This window comes from Castor canadensis, chromosome 1, assembly GCF_047511655.1.
Source record: "Castor canadensis chromosome 1, mCasCan1.hap1v2, whole genome shotgun sequence".
Classification (NCBI taxonomy): domain Eukaryota; kingdom Metazoa; phylum Chordata; class Mammalia; order Rodentia; family Castoridae; genus Castor; species Castor canadensis.
This window is the reverse complement of record NC_133386.1, coordinates 140,783,027-140,805,511: the sequence shown is the minus strand read 5'-3', so window position 1 is coordinate 140,805,511 and position 22,485 is coordinate 140,783,027. Positions and strand designations below refer to the sequence as shown.

At 36.9% G+C, this 22,485-nt stretch overlaps 2 protein-coding genes across 2 annotated transcripts; both read left to right on the top strand.

Moving 5' to 3' along the window:
* The first annotated feature begins 1,994 nt into the window (after nt 1-1,994).
* On the top strand, nt 1,995-21,440 carry LOC109679426 (olfactory receptor 51E2). Its single transcript, XM_074066667.1, has 3 exons — nt 1,995-2,167; nt 18,445-18,532; nt 19,023-21,440. The coding sequence occupies exon 3, from the start codon at nt 19,073-19,075 to the stop codon at nt 20,033-20,035; it is 963 nt and encodes a 320-aa protein (XP_073922768.1). The 5' UTR covers nt 1,995-2,167; nt 18,445-18,532; nt 19,023-19,072; the 3' UTR covers nt 20,036-21,440.
* Nucleotides 7,450-8,451, top strand: LOC109679427 (olfactory receptor OR51C1-like). Its single transcript, XM_074066656.1, is given in 2 exon segments — nt 7,450-8,321; nt 8,324-8,451. Coding segments are annotated over 2 exon segments (930 nt in total). The 5' UTR covers nt 7,450-7,519.
* Nucleotides 21,441-22,485: the final 1,045 nt, after the last annotated feature.

Genomic DNA, 22,485 nt, shown 5'->3' with positions numbered 1-22,485 from the left:
AAAATCAAGACATCATCAGACTGCATTGTTTTACAGTCTGGGAAAAATCAATCTCCTTGTCTTCTCCTCTGGGGGCTGTCTACATTCCTTGGCTTATGGTCTCCTTTTGTCATCTCCAAAGTCAAGCCCTTCTCATAACACTGGCTTTCTGATTCTACATTTTTAAGAACTCACATGACTACATTGAGTCAACCCAGACAACCCAGCTAATATCTCCATCCCAAAGTCTATAAATTTAATCAAGTCTAAAAAGTCTCTTTTGCTAGATAACATATTCATAGGTTCTGGCATTAGAATATGGACATCTTTGGGGAACATTATTCTGCTTGCTACAGACTGTATATATCTTGGACATAGATTGCACAATAAAATAGTATTGTTATTATTTGTGTTATTGTTTTTGTTACATTATAAAGAATAAAATATCTCAGGCCAAGACATTTTTGGTGATGAATAGACATGGTGGAAGACAAGGGGAGATAAGGATGGAAGCAAGGGAAATGGCTAGGAAACTATTATAATTATCTTAGTAAGAGAAATTGTAACATAATAAAAGCAGTACTTGTAAAGATGATGAGGAATAATCAAATTCTGGTTGTATTTTCAGAGAGATTGACAAGATATGTCAACAGATTCAATGCATGGTAAAACAGATAGACATCAAGGATGACTCAAAGATCCATGTGCCCAAGAGTGGACTAAAAATGGTGGGAATATCTGAGGATCTAAAGAAGACATAAGAATAAGGAGAATGGTGGAGGGGGAGAATTCAAGTATGACACATTTGATATATTGTAAGAACTTTTGTAAATACCACACTGTACCCCATCCAGCACAATAATAAAAAAAAGAATATATATTATCAATCAATGGGTACTATTTTGTAAAGACTAATTGGGTAACAGTCGCCTCAAATCAGATGAAATCACTGGCCAAATCCATCACCCACCCATCGCAACACTTTAGCACAATACAAGATTCTCAGAATTTGAACATAAGTGCAAAGAAACCAAATTATTCTAATTAATTTTCTTCCACCCAGTGGGTTAGGACCTGAAAAATAGATTAAATCATAGAAAAGTAAATAAAACAATACTTTCTACACACCTAACTTGTGCACTGAGACCTTTGCCCACTTATTCACCAAGCACTTGGTTTATGCCTCTAAGATAGCCTTATCACTGATTAACAGGTAATTCTGGGTTAACCTGTCTATCTTCTAAACTAAAACCATGGGCAGTAAGATCTATGTTCTACTCTTCTTTCTTTTATGTTTTAAATCTTCAGCATTTACCAGGATGTTTGGAATAGACTATAGGATGCTTGTATGAAATACTTACTGTATATATGTATGGATGAATAATGAATTATTTCCCTAAATGTAAAAGGCTGCTTCAGTTAAAAAAAAATCACAGGTAGATTAAGTAACAGTACTGACATGAATAACGTTAGGTAGGTGCTAAGGATTTATGGGGTGGAGTGTAACACAACATTCATAAGACATTCTCTTCAGCAGTTCGAATTTTTTTAATTCTCCTTCAGAATCTAGTAATGGGTATGAGATTCAGGTTTGGTTTTTTTGCTGTTTTGTTTTGTTCTTTTGACTGCACAGGAGTTTGAACTCAAAGTTCAAGGTGCTTACGAGGAAGGTGCTCTACCACTTGAGCCATGCCTCCAGCCCCGAGATTTTTTTTAACTTACTTGTTTGTTTTTTGTTTTCCAAAATTAGATTGTAATGATAGTTGCTGCCACTATGACCTTACTAAAAATATTGAATTATACACTATAAATCTCTATAAGTGGGTGAATTTTACACTCAGTGCATTATATCTCAATAAAGTAGTTAAGAAAAAAAAACCCTCTTCAATAAAATGGCACAAGGACAAAAAGTTACATCCACCCATAAAGCATGCAGTCACAATAAATAATTGCATAATGGGGCAGATATAAAAAGACTGTATCAGGCAAAAAGAAGTAGTCTGGGAACCTCCACACTCTGGAGACTTAGTATATTAGCACCGCTACCAGGAATTAGCCTCTCAGATCTGTGCCTGTCTCCAATCAGACTGAAAAACGTCTCCTAAGGTCAGCTCTCTCCTGGAATCTGAAGTCTCCTCTATCTTTTGAGTCAGCCTGAGAGGGACGGCAGAACTACTGTATGGGCTCTGTAAGTAAACTGTTCAATAAAATTCCTGACTCTACATGATATATGCTTTATTATCCACAGGGAAGAATTCTGTCACAATATGCAGAATTAGGTAAAATGGTGAGATGGTGGACTGAAGAGGATGGTAGGATTAATAGAATTCTTTATTTCCAGGAAATCTTCAGAAAAATGAGCATTTTGTTTTGCCTGATAAGGGTTAGATAACCTGTCTTTAACAGAATGATTTAATTAGTCTACTGATACATTTATCATGATAAGTGACTCTTACTAAAACTTTAAACATTACTAATTTTGAATACCTACTGCATGCCAGCAATTGTATTAGGCACAGTACATATCCTATCTTATAGATAATGAAACTGGAGCAAAGAACATTTACATTACTTGTAGGTTTCAGTGGCGTAAACATTTTTAAGAGCATGAGCACTGGAATTAAAAAGAACTGAGTTAAGAATCCCAACTCTGACATTCACCAGCTGTGTGTGGTCCTGAATATGTTTCATAACCTCTCAGAATCTCAGTTTCTTTATTGGAAAAGTAAGCTTAAAGTTAATGTAATAATACTTGATGCATGGAGTTGTACTAAGTTTTAAAAGATAGAGTGTTTATAAAGTGCTTAGCACAGTAATTCTTGCTCACCAAGTGTCCAATAAATACTATCTATTGCTAAGAATATTTTTATTTCTGTACAAGGCTTCAAAACTAGTATTTGAGCAATGGCCTGAACCTAGGTCTGTCACACACTGTAGTCAGGCCATTGACAATGACTTGAAGAGTATTGATGATGCCATGTGGCCTAATTTAGCAGCTAATGACAGATACAAACAATGGTTCAAAACAGTATAATGAAGAAAGAGCAACATGATCCAAATAGACAGGAAAATTATTTGAGTGATTAAATCTTATTTCACACAAGAGAGACCTAATCTGACAGATCCGAGAGTGATTAAATGCAAAAGAATAGCTTGGAGATGCCAGGTATGATTTGTTCATACTTACAATCCCAGCACTTGGGAGGCTGAGGCAGTTGGATCTCTAGTCCAATCCCTACATAAGACCCTAACTCAAACCAACAACAAAATAAATCAGAAAACAGAGTAATTTTGGGGAATTTAGTGCCTCCTGCAACAAATATTGATTAGCCTTCTATAATTCTCTGATATGACCAGTTTTCTTGAGTGTAAGAAAAATGCAATAAAGTGTAACCAAGTACCCACCAGCAGCAGCCCAGTAACAGTTTGCTATTTTTTAGCCTTCATATATAGAACTCCCATGGCTCCAGTTTTGACATTTCAGAAGTAGTATCAATAGAATCAATAAAAAAGGGACCAAAAAAATTAATGAATGTTTGTCTGTAGGAGATGAAAACACACACAGAAAGAGAGAGGAGTCTGTGTGTGTATATTAATTCTAATTAAATGTCATTTGTTGATAAATGAAACAAAGGAGGAAAAGCTGAGTTTGAAATGGTGGAGGGAATGAGTTCTATTAGGCTCATATTGAGGTTAAGTGTTTGAAGGATTATAGATGGAGATGTCTGTCAGAGATAGCTATTGTATTCACCTTTAATTTAGACTCCAAGCAGAGAGCCTTGATTTGCTCTCCAAACTACTATGGGAATTTCTCTGAATTGCAGATTTGACCATCTCCCTCTATTTCCATGTTTCATTGCTGCCCTTCGTGTTTGAGCCCAGAAATGCAGACACAGCTTTAAGGGTTGTACTAACATTTGAAATCTAGTCAGGAGATGCCATAATTAGATTGCAGACTTGTGAATCATCTGGATGTAAGTGCTATTTAAAGCTAAGGGAATAACTAAGATATCTCAAGGACAGTAATGCAAAGAAAGAAAGAAAGGAGAGGGACTTCTTAGAAGAAAAGCAGATAAATCACTGAAGGAGAAACCTTCAAGGAAGAGATAGTCTACATCATCAAAATTTGAGATAAGAGAGAGAAAAAGATTGAAACTTGCCTGCTTAGTATTTAGGAAATCCTTGGTAACATCAGTTTAAGGGCTTTCTGAGCGTCATTAAAAAGAAAAAAATCCAATCATTACTGAAGGTGATAGAATAATAAACAAAAGCAGACTGTTCTTCAAAGAAACATTTTTTTTGGTCATTATAAAAGATATATCAGGAAACTGAGGAAGAAACCACATTTATGTCTTGTATCCCTTGTTATCTAAGCACAGAGGCCAATAAGACATTCAATATACCCTGGTTGAATTCAATACATAGAAAATGTCTACATTAATGTATGGAAAGCTTTTATTGTTGAGTTAGGGTAAAACATGAATGTTGCAGATTGCAGAAAAGGAACCAATGGTACCAAACAAGATACTAAAGAAGGAAAGGAATTTTGTTGGAGTTAAATTGGAAGGGATGGAAAATGATTTGTTTACTTACTCACAAAATATTTAGAAATAACTGGTTCTTAATGCTCTGCAACTAAAATCTTAATTCATTATTCTTTCCATAGAACTCAAGATTTTTATGACATACACTGCTAATTTCTGTAGCTTCATCTCCCATAACACCCAGTTTCACATTTAATGTATCATCATGCTAATTTTCTTATAGATATCCAACATCTTGACTCATATTGTTCATATTATCCATGTTAAGAACATCCTTTCCCTTTTGTTCAATCTTGTAAGCTTACATCAAAACTTTGCACAGTTATACTGCATCTATGCTACTCAGATTTCTTGGAACTAATTGCTCTTAACACTTTATGCCGACACATTCATGAACACACATAACTCAGAATCTGTCACTGTACTCATTCTGTCTTTTCTCTTACATATACACATCTTCAGCACTCAATAACTAGTGGCATTTCTCTTTGTCTCTGACTCTCTTTTATGTATTATGTCTATACTGTATCTGACATACAGTAGGTGTTCAAAATTGTTCAATTTTCATTATCAATAAGTCACCAGACTTACTAAAGATAAGATTTTCAGGGCTGTAAGCCTGGGGTTTTCAGCCCCTAATTACCTCTGTGATACCCTCAGTCATCAAACTTGTTATTTCACTTGCTTCATATCCTTAGGGGCTAACACAAGACACAATGAGCTGTTAGTACATGTTTGCATTGAACTGAACTAAGCATTTATAATACAGCATGAAGAACTTAAGTAGAAGTGGAAAGAATGTGCAGTCCTCTATGTCAGGGCCCAGCAGAGATGACAAGAGAGTATAAGAAAATAAGGCAGAAGCATCATGAAAAGGAGAGAATTTGAGTTCTCTTCTGCTAGGTTAAATATAGATCAGGCTAAACTGTGCTATGTAGTTTGGTTTGGTTTATGATCTTTCAGCCTAAAAGGGAAGGAAAAAAATGATAAGAAGAATGAAAATAGGTAATAAATGAAATGAATTATTGAAAAGGGAGCCATTAAGAAATTAAGGTAAAAGAAATTATTCGATAGTAGTTTAATCCTTTTAAAGTCATTCTTTATAAATTTTCCTGAAATGAATGACAAAAATAGCAACTTATTTATTGAATGTAAAATAAAAGCCATGATACCCAGAATTAATTGACATATAGAGAGCCATTTTGCATCTCATAAATAGCTTTTTCATTATTTTTGTACACTAGATATTAAAGTTACTGAAAACTGTAGTGGTCTCTCTCATATAACTATAAACTCATTTTAAGGGGAGATTATATGTTCTTAGCTTCTATCACAGAGCTATGTGAAAAGCAGGCACTTTGGTTTTTCAAAATCTTTAAAATGACAAATAATAAGTATATGCATTCATAAGGTACAATGTGGTGTTTCCATAAATGTATACATTCTGAAATGATCAAATCAGAAAAAAACAGGATTAAGGGAAGAAATGTTACAAGACAGTTTTTGCTCAGTACTTTTACATATGGAGTTCTAGAAGTCTTGGAATTCTTCATCTCAATTTAGACAATATGCAGAAATATTTCAAGCACCACTTTTCCTGTAAAGCCTTCTCCAAATTCTACAGCCAACCAAATGTCCACTCACAGTGTTCAGTCTTTTTTCCTTTTCCTATCTTTCTTGGATTTTTTTTAAATTCCTGTTTGGTTTTTTATTATCCTTTTTCTAAAAGACAAAAATAATTACATCTTATGGAGTACAGTGTGGTTTTTCCAAAGATGGAATGATTAAATCAATCTAATTAGCATATATATCAAATATTCACCACTTATTTGTGGTAAGAACAGTTAACATATTCCCTTCCAAATGTTTTGAAATACATAATGCATCACTATTAACTATTCATTCTTATTTTCATTGCAACATCTAAGTGCCTATTTCTGATACTAATTTCACCACTTTCATGAAGACATATTAATGTAAAGTTCAGAATCTAAATTTATGGTTTACTTATTTGGTTAACTCATGTAACCTTCTTCATTGATTGCTCTAATTTTCTGATAATTTCAGTTAAAACCTCAATCTTTCTAAATGCACTTCTTGTAGAATTAGGGATAACAGATATGCACCACTATGCCTAGGTTGCTCCTTGAGATAGGATCTCGCTAACTTTTTGTCCAGACTGACCTTGAATTGCAATCCTCCTATTTCTGCCCCCAAGTAGCCATGATTATAGATGTGAGCCATTGCACCTGGACAACTAAGGTATCTTTAGATGTTCTTGGAGATGGCACTTTAAGTGGGTGAATGTGTATGGGCTAGAAATATTTAGGTTCTCCTCCATTCCCTTTTTTTATCCTGTACTTCCCCTTATATTTTTTGTTTCCACTGAAGAATCTATCCTAGACTTGACTGTCTCTCATTGAGCCCTCTCCAGCTTCATCCTTAATCTCCATTTTTCTGCAGACCTCCATTTCCAACTCATACATTCCCATCCTCCTAGTCTTAAATTTTCTACTCAATGGTAAAAGGAATGTCTCTTTTCAGTAAAGTTATATTTTCCCTCCAAAATGAAACAGTAACTTTCTAATAGGTATATCCTAAGAGTATGTCTTATCAAAATGGAGAATAATTTGTTGTGCAGAACTAGTCTTGAAGCAGATCAAAGAAAGAAATACAGTTGAACATGGCAGAAAATTATATCAGGTGAAAGACAGTGTCATCTAAGCTAGAAAAGTAGGAAGAAAGTTTGCATGGTATAAATATAGCTGATAGGAAAGAGCCTCAGAGAAAAAAAATTGTGAACTGAGGAAAAAAAATCTAAGGCACAGTAGTTGAAATTTTATAATTTTATCAATTTAAATGAACCACTCATATTTTCATATATAGATATTCATCTTTGGTCAATTTTCTGTTGAATAAAATTCCTTTTAATTTTAATAAAATACAAGCCAATGTAGCTTTTCCGTTTCAGACTTGTTCTGTCCTTTTAATCCAGCATGTCAACTTCCCAGAATATCACATCCTCTTCCAACATTTCCTTGTTAACTGGTGTTCCTGGGCTGGAAGCATTCCACATCTGGACCTCCATTCCCTTCTGCTTTCTCTATGCAACTGCCCTCTCGGGGAACAGCCTGATTTTCTCCATCATTATCACTTAGCCCAGCCTTCATGAACCCATGTATTACTTTCTGTCTATGCTTTCCACTACTGACATTGGACTATCCATATCCACTCTGACCACCATGTTGGCTATATTCTGGTTCAATTCTAGGGAGATCAGCTTCAATGCCTGCTTGTCACAGATGTTCTTTATTAAACTCTTCACTGTCATGGAATCCTCGGTGCTACTAGCTATGGCTTTTGATCGTTTTGTGGCAATCTCGAATCCCCTTAGGTATTCCTCTATTTTAACTGACACCAGAATAGGTGAAATTCGAGTGGCAATTGTCATCAGGGGGACTGTAATGCTGACACCAATGGTGGCACTTCTTAAAAGACTATCCTTCTGCAGCAGTCATGTGCTCCACCATTCCTACTGTTTCCACCCTGATGTGATGAAGCTCTCATGTACAGACACCAAGATCAACAATGCAGTTGGACTGACTGCCATGATTTCTACTGTTGGAGTGGACTTGGTCTTCATCCTCCTTTCTTATGTTTTGATTATTAGAACTGTCCTCAGCATTGCTTCCCCAGAAGAGAGGAAGAAAGCATTCAGTACATGTATCTCCCACATTGGGGCCGTGGCTATATTCTATATTCCATTGATAAGTCTATCCTTTGTTCACAGATTTGGGAAAAGAGCCCACCCTATGTACACACCATGATTGCTAACACCTACCTATTGATCCCTCCTGTAATGAACCCCATCATCTATAGTGTGAAGACCAAGCAGATACGTAAGACTGTGCTAAAATTTCTCCATTGAAGAAACAGAATCAATATTCTAGAGATATATGGTCCCTTCAAGATCATCTACTTCATGTCATGTTATTAATTAAAACAAAGTAAAACACAACTCAGTGCCCACTAACACCAAGTATACAATTATTTAAAGTTAAATCAAGTGGGGTTGTAATACACTTGTGCATGGAAGCAAAAAAAATAATAAATTTAACGTAGAACATATCAAGAATGTCCACTACTTTAATTCTTTGCTTTAAAGATGAGGAGGTGGAGCTACACATGGGGGAAAGATGAACAATCTAAAGCCTAAGTCAATAATTTCTCCTCCTCCCACATTTTGGTCCAAACTGTTGTTGCTTCTGATACCCTATCAATAGCTATTTTATTCTTACTCTATCTACTTCATAGCAATAAGAATGGCATTTTATAAAAATTCATTCCATTGTGAAAAATAGACAGTAATTTCTAATCAAGATAATAATTTTAACTGACATGTATTATTTCCTTCAATGAGTTATGGTTCAAAGTACTTGCTACATGAATTAACATATTTTATATCTAAATAACATTACAAGAAAGTCACTTTCATTACTAATGAGAAATTCAAGACATTAAATATTAATTAGCTTGCTTAAACAGCCAGTAAGTAGCAGAGTATCATCTATGCAAACTGACTCTGGGTACTCCTATGTTTTCAATTTGAATGCTGTATTTATGCCAATAGTATAATACATTATATTATATAATCAATATAGTGTAAATTCTGCATATTATTAGTATACATACACATATATATAAGTCCAGATGATTTGTACTAAGGGACATAAAATATAATTTTTGAAACATACATCTGTGTCCTCTGGAAATGTTTTTAGGGAGAAAAACTGAAATCAAAATCATCAGACCTCACAAATACACTCCACCTAATGATTTTTTTCTGACCTAAGCATATTCCAGAATTTCTCTTGGCCTTCCACCATCTGTCTCTCCAGCAGAAACATTAAATGACTAAGAAGTGCAATGAATTACAATTTCTTTCATTTACTTAGAAATACTCTTGATCCAGAAAGCTGGTCATCATATATCCATTAATTTTCAACTTTTCCTCTCATAATATCTTTGTTACTATTTTTATTAGCATACACTAACAGTACAAAAAGATTTCATTATGATAATTCCTTAGATGTGTACAGAGTACTTTGAACAAGTTCACCCCTTCTATTAAAGCACATATTTCAATGGCACATTGATATCACTCAGTTAAGTTGGATCCTATGGCTAGTATCAGGTTCAGAAAGCAAGTGCATGTGGTCATTCATATATACAGGGAATTTATTAGGTGAATACATTACTAGCTATTTAATAATAAGAATTATGTCAAAATCCTCAGCATTTTTCTATTTTATCATTTTTACATTTACTTACATGTGTATACACTGTTTGGGCCACCTCCCCACCCCTCCCTCTTCAAGCAAGACCTGTTCCGCCCTTATGTTCTCTAATTTTGTTGAAGAGAAAACATAACAGATAATAAGAAAAACATAGAGTTTTGCTTGTTTGAGATAAAGAGAGATTCTTAGCAGCGCTTCCATGCACAGGTGTACTGCAACCCACATTGGTTCATTTCTACCAGACCTCTTCACTACTTCCTAGTCCTCCTCCCATAGGGGCCTCTCTCACTTTAAGATTACTATATTTGCTCCTGTACAGTGAGCACATCAACCACATTCAAGTTTTAGATTTCTTATCCCTCCCATGCACAGTCTCCCCTTGTGTGTAACCCATGCCCAATAATACTACTGCATTTGTTTTAGGTCTATAATCTACATATGAGGGAGAACATATGAATTTTGGCCTTCTGAGCCTTGCTAACTTCGCTTAAGATAATGTTCTCCAGTTCCATTCATTTACTTGTGAATGACAAAATTTCATTCATCTTTGTGGCTGAATAAAATTCCATTATGTATAAATACTACATTTTCTTAATCCATTAATCAGTAGTGGGGCATCTTGGCTGTTTCCATGATTTGGCTATCATGAATAGTGCTGAAATAAACATGGGTGTGCAGGTGCCTTTGGAATAACCTGAGTTGCATTCTTTGGGGTATATGCCTAGTATTAGTATTGCTAGATCATATGGTAGATCTATGTTTAGTTTTTTTAAAAGCCTCCTTATTGTTTTCCAAAGTGATTGTACTAGCTTGCATTCCCACCAGCAGTGTATGAGGGTTCCTTTTTCCCCCACATAGTCAACAACATTTGTTATTGGTGATGTTCTTGATGATAGCTATTCTAACAAGATTGAGGTGGAATCTTACTGTGGTTTTTTTGCATTTCCTTTATGGCCAGGGATGATGAGTATTTTTTCATGTGTTTTTTGGTTATTTGGACTTCTTTCTTTGAAAAAGTTCTGTTTAGTTCAGTTGCCCATTTCTTTATTGGTTCATTGATTTGGGGGGAATTTTAGTTTTTTGAGCTCCCTGTATATTCTGGTTATCAATCCTTTGTCTGATGTATAGCCAGCGAATATCTTCTCCCACTCTGTGGGTGATCTCTTCAGTTTAGAGAACACGTCTTTTGCTGTGCAGAAGGTTTTTAATTTCATGTAGTCCCATTTGTCCATCCTTTCTCTTAGCATGTTTGATAATATTTTCAGTCTTGATTATTGTTACTTTTCATTTCCACATGTGGACTATCCTGGACTTTCTTCTCAGACTTTCTTTGTTATGCTTCTGTCTTTAGCCACCTTATCTGACATCATGGCTTTAATTAACATCTATATGCTGACAAATCCCAAATCAATATTTATCATAGTCATCCAACCTCCTATGAATCAATATCCTTACTCTAATGTCTCATCATTACCTTAGACTCAACATGTCCAAAACTATATCCTACTATTCCCATAAAAAAAAAATACATCTCATTCACAGTCCTCCTTAGCCCAGTAACTCTATTTTTCAAGTTGCTGAGATAAAACATCGGAAGTTACCCCTGCTACCTCTCTGTCACACCAATTTGCATCCAAACTATCAGCAAATCTAGAACCCAACCATTGCCTCTACTGCTATCATCACGATGCCAGACATCATCTTGGACACTAAATCATTTATGTACAGCCTCCTTAAGGGTCTTCCTTCATCCAGATTTGCTTTACAGTCGATTTTCCCTCAGAGTAGTTAGAGTGATTATTTTAATACACAAGCATATCTTCTTGCTCTCTCTGTCCAACATGCTCCTATGGTCTTGTCTTACCCAAGAAATTCCCAATCTTTGTAATAACTTGTAAGAAGATCTGACTTCCTTCCACCAACCCAGATCAATCTCCCACTACTCTTTCTTAAGTCACTGTAGTACACCACACTAGCCTCTGAATATTTTCTCAAGTCACCAAACTTGCTCCAACTTCATACATCATACTTCCCATTCCTCCCCCAGAGACCTATGTAGCTTACCACCTCACTTCTTGAAGGTTCCTTTTCAGTGTATCTTACTGCAGGATCCTTGATGTTATAAAAATAATAATAACAAAACCACTCCATTAATTCCTGCCTGTATCCACAGTCACCCCTACCTGCTTTGTATTTCATTTCCAGCACGTTCACATCTAATGTATTTCACATGTGTTATCAGCAAGCCCACCTTATTCAAAGACTTATTACATCCATTTTTTGCCTAGTATGGTCAAATAGTAATGAATTTTAAAATGAAAAGAAATTTCAAACATTTTTTAATTCTCCCGTATGTATTACACCGCTCTATGGAAATGGACAAGTTCTCAGCAGTCCCACATTACTGTCAGTTGTGTTTAAATCATTGTGTGACATGCTGAGTGTTTCCCTACCCTTAATTTTGTGAAAATATGCCTCCCCCAAATCAAATGATACCCAAAAATCAAAGTAAAATTTAACTAAGTGATTAATATATGTGATATATTTTTTATATTAATATAAATATATAAATATATTTTATATTTTTGAGGTTTCTTTCCTTTTTTTTGGCAGTAAGTTTGAACGCAGGGCCTCACACTTACTAGGCAAGTGCCCTACTACTTGAACCACTCCACCAGCCCAAAATTTTAGATTTCTTGAAAGATGGTATGCCTTTAGCAGAAGTTGGCAGCATTATAGGGAAAATGAATAAAGCATCCTCAGTAACAGCACTGAACTCTATGTATCCTGAACATTCATGGAGTTTTCTCAACAGCAGTCGTCTTGGAACCATAGACCTGCAAATAATAAGGATCTATTATACTTTTTTCTGGTTCCCCTATTACAAGATAAGGCTTTCAAGAGCAAGGAATTTATCCATGCTGTCTCCAGCTCCTCAAAGAGGACCTGCTACATAGTAAACAAAATAGGATGTTTGAATGACTTTTACTCATCTCTCAAGTAATTTCTTTTCCTCTGTATAATGTTCTAGCCACAATGAACATATTATATTTCCTTAATCCTGATTGTCACTTGTTACCTTCAAGCCTTTTCATAAGCCATTAGCTCCACCTATAGTACTCACCATCTCCCTCATCCTGACTTAGAAGAGAAGTGACTCCTTTGAAGACTTCTTTACTCCCTCCAGTTGGCCTGGTGACCTTCTCGGGCACTCTGCAGTCCCTTGGACTTCTGTCTTCCAATGACTTTCTTCAGATTCTATTGTTACTGCTCTCCCTACAACAGACTCTGAACTCACTTCTCAACACTGAACTCTGTTTTATTCATTGTTATTAGTACATTACTATCCATGCCTGAATAGTGCCCTTGTATTTTTGTTTGTGTTGTTGTCTCTGTTTATATTTTTGGTTTTTTGGGAAAGCAAATCCTCATTAAGTTGCTCTGGCCGGCCTCAAAATTGCAATCCACCTACCTCAAACTCCAAAGTTGCTGGGATTATGGGCATGTGGCACCACACTGGGCTCCATACTGACTTTTAATCTTGGTTGAATTAATGAATAAATAATATCTTAAATGATGCATACAAGAACATAAAAATTCTTGGTTGAATTAATGAATAAATAATAACTTAAATGATGCATACACGAACATAAAAAGTTTATCTAGATCAGAAAATTATTCTTAGTGTCTATAGAGATGCTTTCACAAAACTCCTCATTTTGAAGGACAATGAACAAGGTGCTACCTTTCAGAATGGAAGTTTCACTCTGACACATCCAGCCTAATGTAACTTTACCTTAATCTTGTGCCACCTTACTTCTCTCTATTTCTAACATAAAACTTGCCTTGTTTGCTCACCTAATGAATATAGGTAAAATCAAAAAGTGAGAGGGCCATCTTATAGGGGTAACTGTATTTTGAATAAAGTGCTAGTTTCTGTTTATTTCCACTCCTTTCTATTTCCTTACAAGTGCCCTATGCATCATCCTCCTTACACATTCCTAACATATAATGAAACAAAACCAAAACTCCAAAGTAGCTGTAAGAAGGTCCAAGATAGAAAATCTCAGATAATGTGAGTGTACACACTGAATTTTTGTTTGTTTTATTGTTTCTACATGGATGGGACATACAAAAGGAGAAGGGGTGAGTTGGACTGGAGGAAAAGAATGAAGGTACTTGGAGTCTTAAAACTGGGAAGAAGAGGGAACTTCAGTCCCAAGAACCAGACACCCAAATGTTCACATGACTAGTACAGATTTTCCTCCCCAACTTTGACCACACACTAACCTGTGGACAGCCTTACTGTCCAATGGCACTGGAAACTTATAGGTGTAGATGCGGATTTTGGATACTTAGAAAGTGGGTGGGTTGTAGAGCAAATGTACTCTGACCAAGGTGGACGAGTTCATAATGAGTCAGGGATTTTCTGAGAAACCAGAGAAATAGCAGTCACATTGCCAAAATTGTAGCTATTTGAATTCAGTTGTATAAGTAAAGATGGAGATGAGAGGATACATTCAAGAGATTTTTTAAAAGGAAAAATAGACAAGATTATTTGAAGATTTACATGTGAGAGATGAGGGAAAATTATGTATCTTAAGTTTCCATCTTTCATAACTAAATTCATAAGCACATCCAATCTTATCTTCCTCAAATTCACCCTCTCAACAGGTTCTAGAAATGCAATCTAAAACACGTTTCTGGTTATGAGATCCCTGCTAAGAACAGGGATATACCCAACTCCAATAGGATGAGGTCCTTTTGCTTCTCCAATTTCTCTCTTTCTCTTTTGTGTTGCCTTTATGCTCCAGCCACACGAACTTGCTATTAGTCTTCCCATAGAGAATTATGTTTCTTTCCTCTGACTTTATCTCTGCAATAATACCCACTTCTTCAATAAATAACCCCTCTCAAGTTCTCATAAAAATCAGTGACATTCACCACTCTTTCATATTATTTCAAGATTGTGATGGAATCTGTGAACACCTTGCCAGGAATTACTTGATGATATTCCAGTCTCAGTTTTGCCCACACAAAATTGAGTATTGAGGATATTGCTTATTCTACAATAGATGGATGGATGGATGGATGGATGGATGGATGGATGGGTGGGTGGGTGGTTGAGTGGATGAATGAACTCTACAGCAAAATGTTGGTGAATAATAAGAAAGTCTTAGTGGCTCATTGATAAGAGAATAATTTTGTTCTTACTTTAAATAACTGCAATGACAGTGACAAGGTAAGATTTGTGTGAGAACACTTAGAGAAGATGGAAGAGAACAATATGAAGTGTTGAACAAAGTATAAAGATAGCACTGATGAGTATGAAGTAGGGGACATGTCCTGGTAGCAAAAGATCATAGGGTCTAGAGATAGGAGTCTTAAAGGCTTGAAGAATGAAGAACATGTGGGAAAGAAATAAAGACCAGAATGGGCAATGACACATGGGTACAAACAAGACCATTGAAGAGCTAATGAAGACCAGTGTGATAGAGTTCAGAGTCTACCTCTATATCAGATCATCTCCTTCCTCTGTTTAAAACTCCCCAATAGAGCCTGAACCCACTCAGAGTCTAAGTGAAAGTCCTTAAATAGGCTGCAAGTCTCCATGTGGCCCATATCCCAGAATCATCCTACTACTTCCCCCCGTCTCTCTGCTTGGAAGGCCAAAGACTTTCTTGCTGTCCTCAACTACCAGACACATTCCCTCCTCAGGAAATTTATTTGTAATTTCTGTCCCTTCTTTCTGGAATGCTCTTCCATAGATATCTCCATGGATATATCCCTTACTTACTCAGGCATCTCCTCAAAACTCTTCAGTAGGTGAGGCTTTCTCTGGCAACTTCATCTAGAGTTTCAACTCCCTCCTCTTGGTTTTCGTCTGTTCTCTTCTTCCCTTCATTGTTTCCCCTTATGACTACCTAACATCCTATTTAGTTTATATATTAATTTCATTTAATATCTACCCCCACATTTACCACCTTCCATGTGAGTAGGACTATTTTTTGTCATTTTTCTTATGACATTACAGGCCCTAGACAAATATTTGTTGAATGTGAAGAATAAAGAGCCAACACATGTGGCTCTTCAGCCAAAATTATCATTAAGTATGTGACCCAGAGTAAGAGCTTTCACTTCATCTTATCTGTGACATAGATCAATAAGGAGTATCTTTACTACTTCAAGGGCTATTTTTCAACTAATCGAGAAGCTGGGGAGATATAAAGAGAAGCATGTGGCACTGTTTTGTATTGGGAGTGGCTACATCATTGTATCACATTTTGTTTTTAATGAAATGAACTCCTATACCTCAAGGACCATAACTATACACTCACTTTGCCTGATATGTCCAGTACAGTGGCTAATGAGAAAACATACTAACCTTGTGCTGACTGCTTAACCTGAGCTAGCTTGGAAGGGTGGGAATGCATTATCAAAAGACTTTTATGTGTCACTGTGGGACTGATGGGAGAGCCAGCGGCCCTTTGAGATTGTTCTCCTCGACAGAAACAGAGCACAGCCTGTGGGGGTGGCACACAAGTAAACATGAAGATGTGATTCCTCTGTCTGCCAACTCTCTGGGGTCTCAGCTTATACTCCCACAACTTCTAAGTGGTATTATAAAAAAGACCTGTTCCAGAAAGCAAAAGGACTGCACCATTCTCAGGTAAGTGCAACCTCACCTGGAGTCCAAAAGCCTGAGGCTTCTGCCATCCAAAAGAACCTCAAAGACCCCACAAACTACCTCATGATGGGACAGAGGAGTTTTCTTATATCTTACCTACACCTTCATGGGCTGGAAAAAAGTCCCAGAGCCTTAGCTAACAGTTCCAAAAGGCAGATAAGAATGAATGCATCAGCCACATCCAGACCCAAAAAGATGGCAAACCTGGCTCTTGCAAGAAGTGTCTTTTGCCAGGAAGTCAAATGACATGCAAGGAGGACATGAGATCTGCTGGGAGAGAGACATTAGGAGGTGAGATCATGGCCCAAAAGTCTTAGGCTTTAGTAGGAAGTGCAGGTACCAGAAAAGCAGAAAAATGTGCTCTGCAGAGAGAGGGTTTAAGAAAATATCCAACTCTATGCCCAGCAGAAGTCCTCTTATCTGTCAGCACTGCAAAAGGCCTTGAGAAATTGGAAAATATTATGCTGTTCTTGAGACCCCTCATGCCTGCCTTTTTTTTCACCCTTGGCCCCATTTCTTTTGAACACTGTGGTCTAGTGACCTCACTTCTCTCCATGGAAGGTCCCTTAGCTCTTTCCTATCCTATTCAGCACAGTGTTTTGGATTTCTGCACCTATGAGATATTTATGATGGTACATAGCTGAACAGATGGTTTCAAGGTGCAAACTGTCTTGTATATTGTTTGAGAATGCAATTATCTGCCTTTTAAAGGTGGTTTTCATGTTGTAATAACAGCTGAAAGCCACATTTGGGATTTGACATTTGTCAAAGAGAAGAAGTTATTATGTACCTACCAAGTTTTAAGGATGGAGAATTAAAAATAGAGGTCTAGAGATGTGTGTGACTTTTGTAACCTTTGAACCCTGGCTGTTCTTGTTTATCCAAGATGAGGAGAATCCAATCCAAATCTCTTAGTACTTGTTTTACAATATTTTAAGACTTCTGTCTCTACACCCTCTCCATTAAGGCCAAATTGAAGAGCACCTCCCAGTTGCAGTGATGATCCAGGTTAGAAGTGAAAAAGATTCCTGGAATGGATAAACAGGTTCACCTGAACACCATCAATGAAGACACCGCTAGAGTTTATTTCCAAGAGTCACATACTTTGCTTCTCACAGCCATGCTGGTAGCTCTTTGAAGACAATTATCTCTAAATGCCAGGTCACTTAGACAGCCTAACAGAGAAAGAGTTTGATGTCAGAGTCTGGGTGTTTAGGTGGAGTAGGAAGTTGGGGCAAAGCAACCTTGAACCCAAAAAAATGAAAATATTACTTGATATGAATGATTTATTGACACAGATTGCAAAACAAAGCTCTCAGAACGTCATTGTAAGATTAATAATATGCCTCCCAAAGTTGCAATGTAACCCAAGCTCTCTTTGGGGAAAATATTAGTGGCCTTGGAGACAACTTTCATGTGTGGAAGTGCTCATTGGCCAGGAACAAAGGGAAAATCCTTCACAGGGTAATGCCAAGCAGCTAGGATCTGTTGGGGGCCATGAGTCCTGCCAGTACCTTCACCTCTGCTGAAGAGGTTATCATATGGAGCTGTTACCTTTGATTTTATAATCCAGATGAGTTTTCTTTTTTTTCTTAAGAGATTGACTTTGGGCTTTTTGCTCTTAGTTTTTGTTTGCTTTCTTTTCAGTTTTTTTTTTTCTTAATTGCTCTTGTGTTTCTTTTCCCCCTTGCTGACCTTAGAAATGAGAGCCTAAGATCCTGAAAATTTGCAAAGTATTTCTCATCCTCACTGCCTTGGAATGCCTTTTATTCCCTCCTCTGTCTGTCTAATTTCTACTTATGTTTACTATCATCTTCTCTATGAAAACTTCTCTGATCAAGCCTCTCTTCCCATCCCATGCATTAAATGTGTACCCTATGCCAGCACTTACCAGACTACTCTAATATATTGGTTACTTGTCTATCTCCTACCCTAGGCAAGCCATGAAGAAGTCAAGGGGAATGTTTCTCATCTCTGTACCTGCAGAATTTGACAAATAACCTTGTACATAAGAGGCCACACAGGTAAATACTTATGAAACATGAATGAATAAGTATAATAAAGAGAGAGAGAGAGAGCAGAAAAGAGGGAGGAAAGAAAAAGGAAGGGAGAATAAAAGGAAAAGGAGAAGAAGGGAGAAAGGAAGGGAAAGAAAACAAACTTATTTGAAAGTAGTTCCCAATAAGGTATCTTTCTGAAAAAATATTATTTAATATTGAGACAATGAAGGTGTGAGGCAGGAGGAAACATATGAGGAAATTTGAAAAAGCTAAATTTAGAGATAAACATTTTTCTACCACAGTTCTTTTGTGAAAATTAAATGGGCCTTGAGAATAGCAGTCAATAAAGGAATTTGAGTTGTCACATTCTCTCCTTTGGAAATAGAGGGTCTTAATGCTTATGAAAAAGAGTTTTAATTGGGAGTGTGGTGACATAGAAGGGGAAGAAGGAGTAAAATGCACTCAGTCCTCAGGTTTCCAGAGAACTCTCTGATTGTGCTCCATGTCCTAGCAGGTTGCCAGTGTGGCCTCACCGTCTACAGTTCCCCCTCCTCGGTGCAAGCTATGAGTTCCTGCAACTTCACACATGCCACCTTTGTACTTATTGGAATCCCAGGACTAGAGGAAGCCCATTTCTGGTTTGGCTTTCCCCTTCTTTCAATGTATGTTGTAGCATTGTTTGGAAACTGCATCGTGGTCTTCATTGTGAGGACAGAGCGAAGCCTGCATGAACCCATGTACCTCTTTCTCTGCATGCTGGCAGCCATTGACCTGGCCTTGTCCACATCTACCATGCCCAAAATCCTCGCCCTCTTCTGGTTTGACTCCCGGGAGATTACTTTTGATGCCTGTCTTGCCCAGATGTTTTTTATTCATGCTCTGTCAGCCATTGAATCCACTATCCTTCTGGCCATGGCCTTTGACCGATATGTGGCCATCTGCCACCCTTTGCGCCATGCTGCCGTACTCAACAACACAGTAACAGCCCAGATTGGCATGGTCGCTGTGGTCCGTGGATCACTCTTCTTTTTCCCACTGCCACTGCTCATCAAGCGACTGGCCTTCTGCCACTCCAACGTGCTCTCACACTCTTATTGTGTGCACCAGGACGTGATGAAGTTGGCCTATGCTGACACACTGCCCAATGTAGTCTACGGTCTTACTGCCATTCTGCTGGTCATGGGCATGGATGTCATGTTCATTTCCTTGTCCTATTTTCTGATTATACGAACAGTTCTGCAACTACCTTCTAAGTCAGAGCGGGCCAAGGCTTTTGGGACCTGTGTGTCACACATTGGTGTGGTCCTGGCCTTCTATGTGCCACTCATTGGCCTCTCGGTGGTGCACCGCTTTGGAAACAGCCTAGACCCCATTGTTCATGTTCTTATGGGAGATGTCTACCTACTGCTGCCTCCTGTGATCAATCCCATCATCTATGGTGCCAAGACCAAACAGATCAGAACACGGGTGCTGGCTATGTTCAAGATCAGCTGTGACAAGGACATTGAGGCTGTGGGACACAGGTGACCCTTACTATTCCACATCCCCTTATCCTGGCTGACTTGATAAAATTATTTCCTAAAACTGGCTTAATTCCAGTTGTCCATAGCATATCAATGCTTTTCCCTGGCTGGAAACATGAACCAAATTATGGTCCCTCCATTTCATGGAATATTATGTAAAATAATCCATATTAATGGAATATTATGTTATTTAAACACTGATATAAAATGAAAGATGTTTCTAATATTAAGTAAAACAACAGGGATATATGATTGACATATACCTTGAAAGAAATGCATTCAAATTACTAACAATTTGGTTTTGTACCTACTTTCTAAATTCTTGGTCATAGAGGTATTGTTCAGCTGGCATATGTAGCTTTTAACAATTGGAAAATGAAACTGATAATTTATAGAAGTCAGGGCTTTCACAGTCTTCAGCGTTGCTTTATTATTCATTACCTGGGAATTTATCCAATTAGTAATAATGCTTATGAATATCTCTTGTGTGCTTACTATGTTCCATGTGCTGTGATAGTGCTTTTCAGTGTTTATGGAGTAAGTACCATTTTTGTTCCCTCATTACAGGTGTAAGAAATGAAATGAAGCTTTCATTAGCAAGATGACTTAACTGAGTCACAGAACTTTGTGTGCTATGTGAAGATCTGAAATTAAATTTGATAATTGAATGCAGTTACCTTACCACCATGCTATATTGCTTCCTGTTTAACATCTGTCATTTATTTCCTCTGTATAAATCCTGTTTTCTCTTCTGTGTACTAAGATGGATGTCTTTGTATTTGTGCTAAGAGATAACCTTGCCCTGATTGAGGGCAACAAATCCACATTAGTTTGTTCATTGTGTTTTACAGCTACCTTTCATGGGGGCATAGTCATGTATTTAATTCTTTCCAGATTAAAGGAGAATAGTTTTTGTCTATTTATCTCTCACATTTCCTTGAACATGTCTTCCTTTTTCTTTTTTTTTTCTGTTTTTTTTTTTTTTTTTTTTTAGTGTTTCCAGTATCTGGCAAATACTTTGAATGCCCAGCATCTGATATTACCTGAATTTTCACTTAGGAAAAATTATTCTTAATTTTATTAAGTGTTATGCTTACTGGTTTTATGTTGATAGAATCCCATAAACTAGGATGGAGATGTGAGAGATTCTCCAGGCTTCTTTCCCATCAGTGCAGGGTCCTGACAGGTATTGCTTGCATAACTGTATAGATGCTGAACGTATCTTATTTCAAGGTAAGATACTCATGTTGTATTATGAGCAGCTCCAAAGACTAGCTGAAATTTGATCATAATCACTGGGCCTGTATGGGCTTGAGTGGATGCAGAGCTTCAATTTGGAATGATTAAAAAAAAAGTTCTGGAAATGGATAGTGGTGATGGTTGTAGAACAGTGTGAATGTATTTAATTCTAGTGAATTGTATACATAATGTTTAATGCTTAAAATTGTGTGTTATGTATTTTTATTGTAATAACAATCATAAAATTAAAATATTGCATTATTGATTCTATATCAAAAGCATATTGAAGTTACTTTATTTTGGATAAAATGGGTTAAAGAAAAAATAGCCAAGTTATGGAAACAGCCAAGATGTCCCACTATTGACGAATGGATTAAGAAAATGTGGTATCTATACACAATGTAATTTTATGCAGCCATGAAGAAGAACGAAATGTTATCATTCGCTGCTAAATGGATGGAATTGGAGAACATCATTCTGAGTGAGGTTAGCCTGGCCCAAAAGACCAAAAACCGTATGTTCTCCCTCATATGTGGACATTAGATCAAGGGCAAACACAACAAGGGGATTGGACTTTGAGCACATGATAAAAGCAAGAGCACACAAGGGATGGGTGAGGATAGGTAAGACACCTAAAAACTAGCTAGCATTTGTTGCCCTTAACGCAGAGAAACTAAAGCAGATACCTTAAAAGCAACTGAGGCCAATAGGAGAAGGGGACCAGGAACTAGAAAAAAGGTTAGATCAAAAAGTATTAACCTAGAAGGTAACACACACACACAGGAAATTAATGTGAGTCAACTCCCTGTATAGCTATCCTTATCTCAACCAGGAAAAACCCTTGTTCCTTCCTGTTATTGCTTATACTCTCTCTTCAACAAAATTAGAGATAAGGGCAAAATAGTTTCGGCTGGGTATTGAAGGGGTGGCAGGGAGAGGGAGGGGGAGGAGTGGGTGGTAAGGGAGGGGGTGGGGTCAGGGGGGAGAAATGACCCAAGCCTTGTATGCAAATATGAATAATAAGACAAAAAAAAATACATTAATTAATTAATTTAAAAAAAGAACTTTTTTCTTAAGAAGCTAAAAAGAATTCTATTTAGCCCAAAGTCACAAAGTTTTAACAGTAGGACAACTAAGGTTGAAACAGGCCTATGTTTTGCTTTTTGTTGTTGTTTCTTTTGTTTTGTTTTGTTTTGTTGTAGTATAGAGGATTGA

What these genes read in the sequence shown, in the direction of transcription:
- LOC109679426 (XM_074066667.1), top strand. Translation starts at nt 19,073, where the DNA reads ATGAGTTCCTGCAACTTCACACATGCCACCTTTGTACTTATTGGAATC.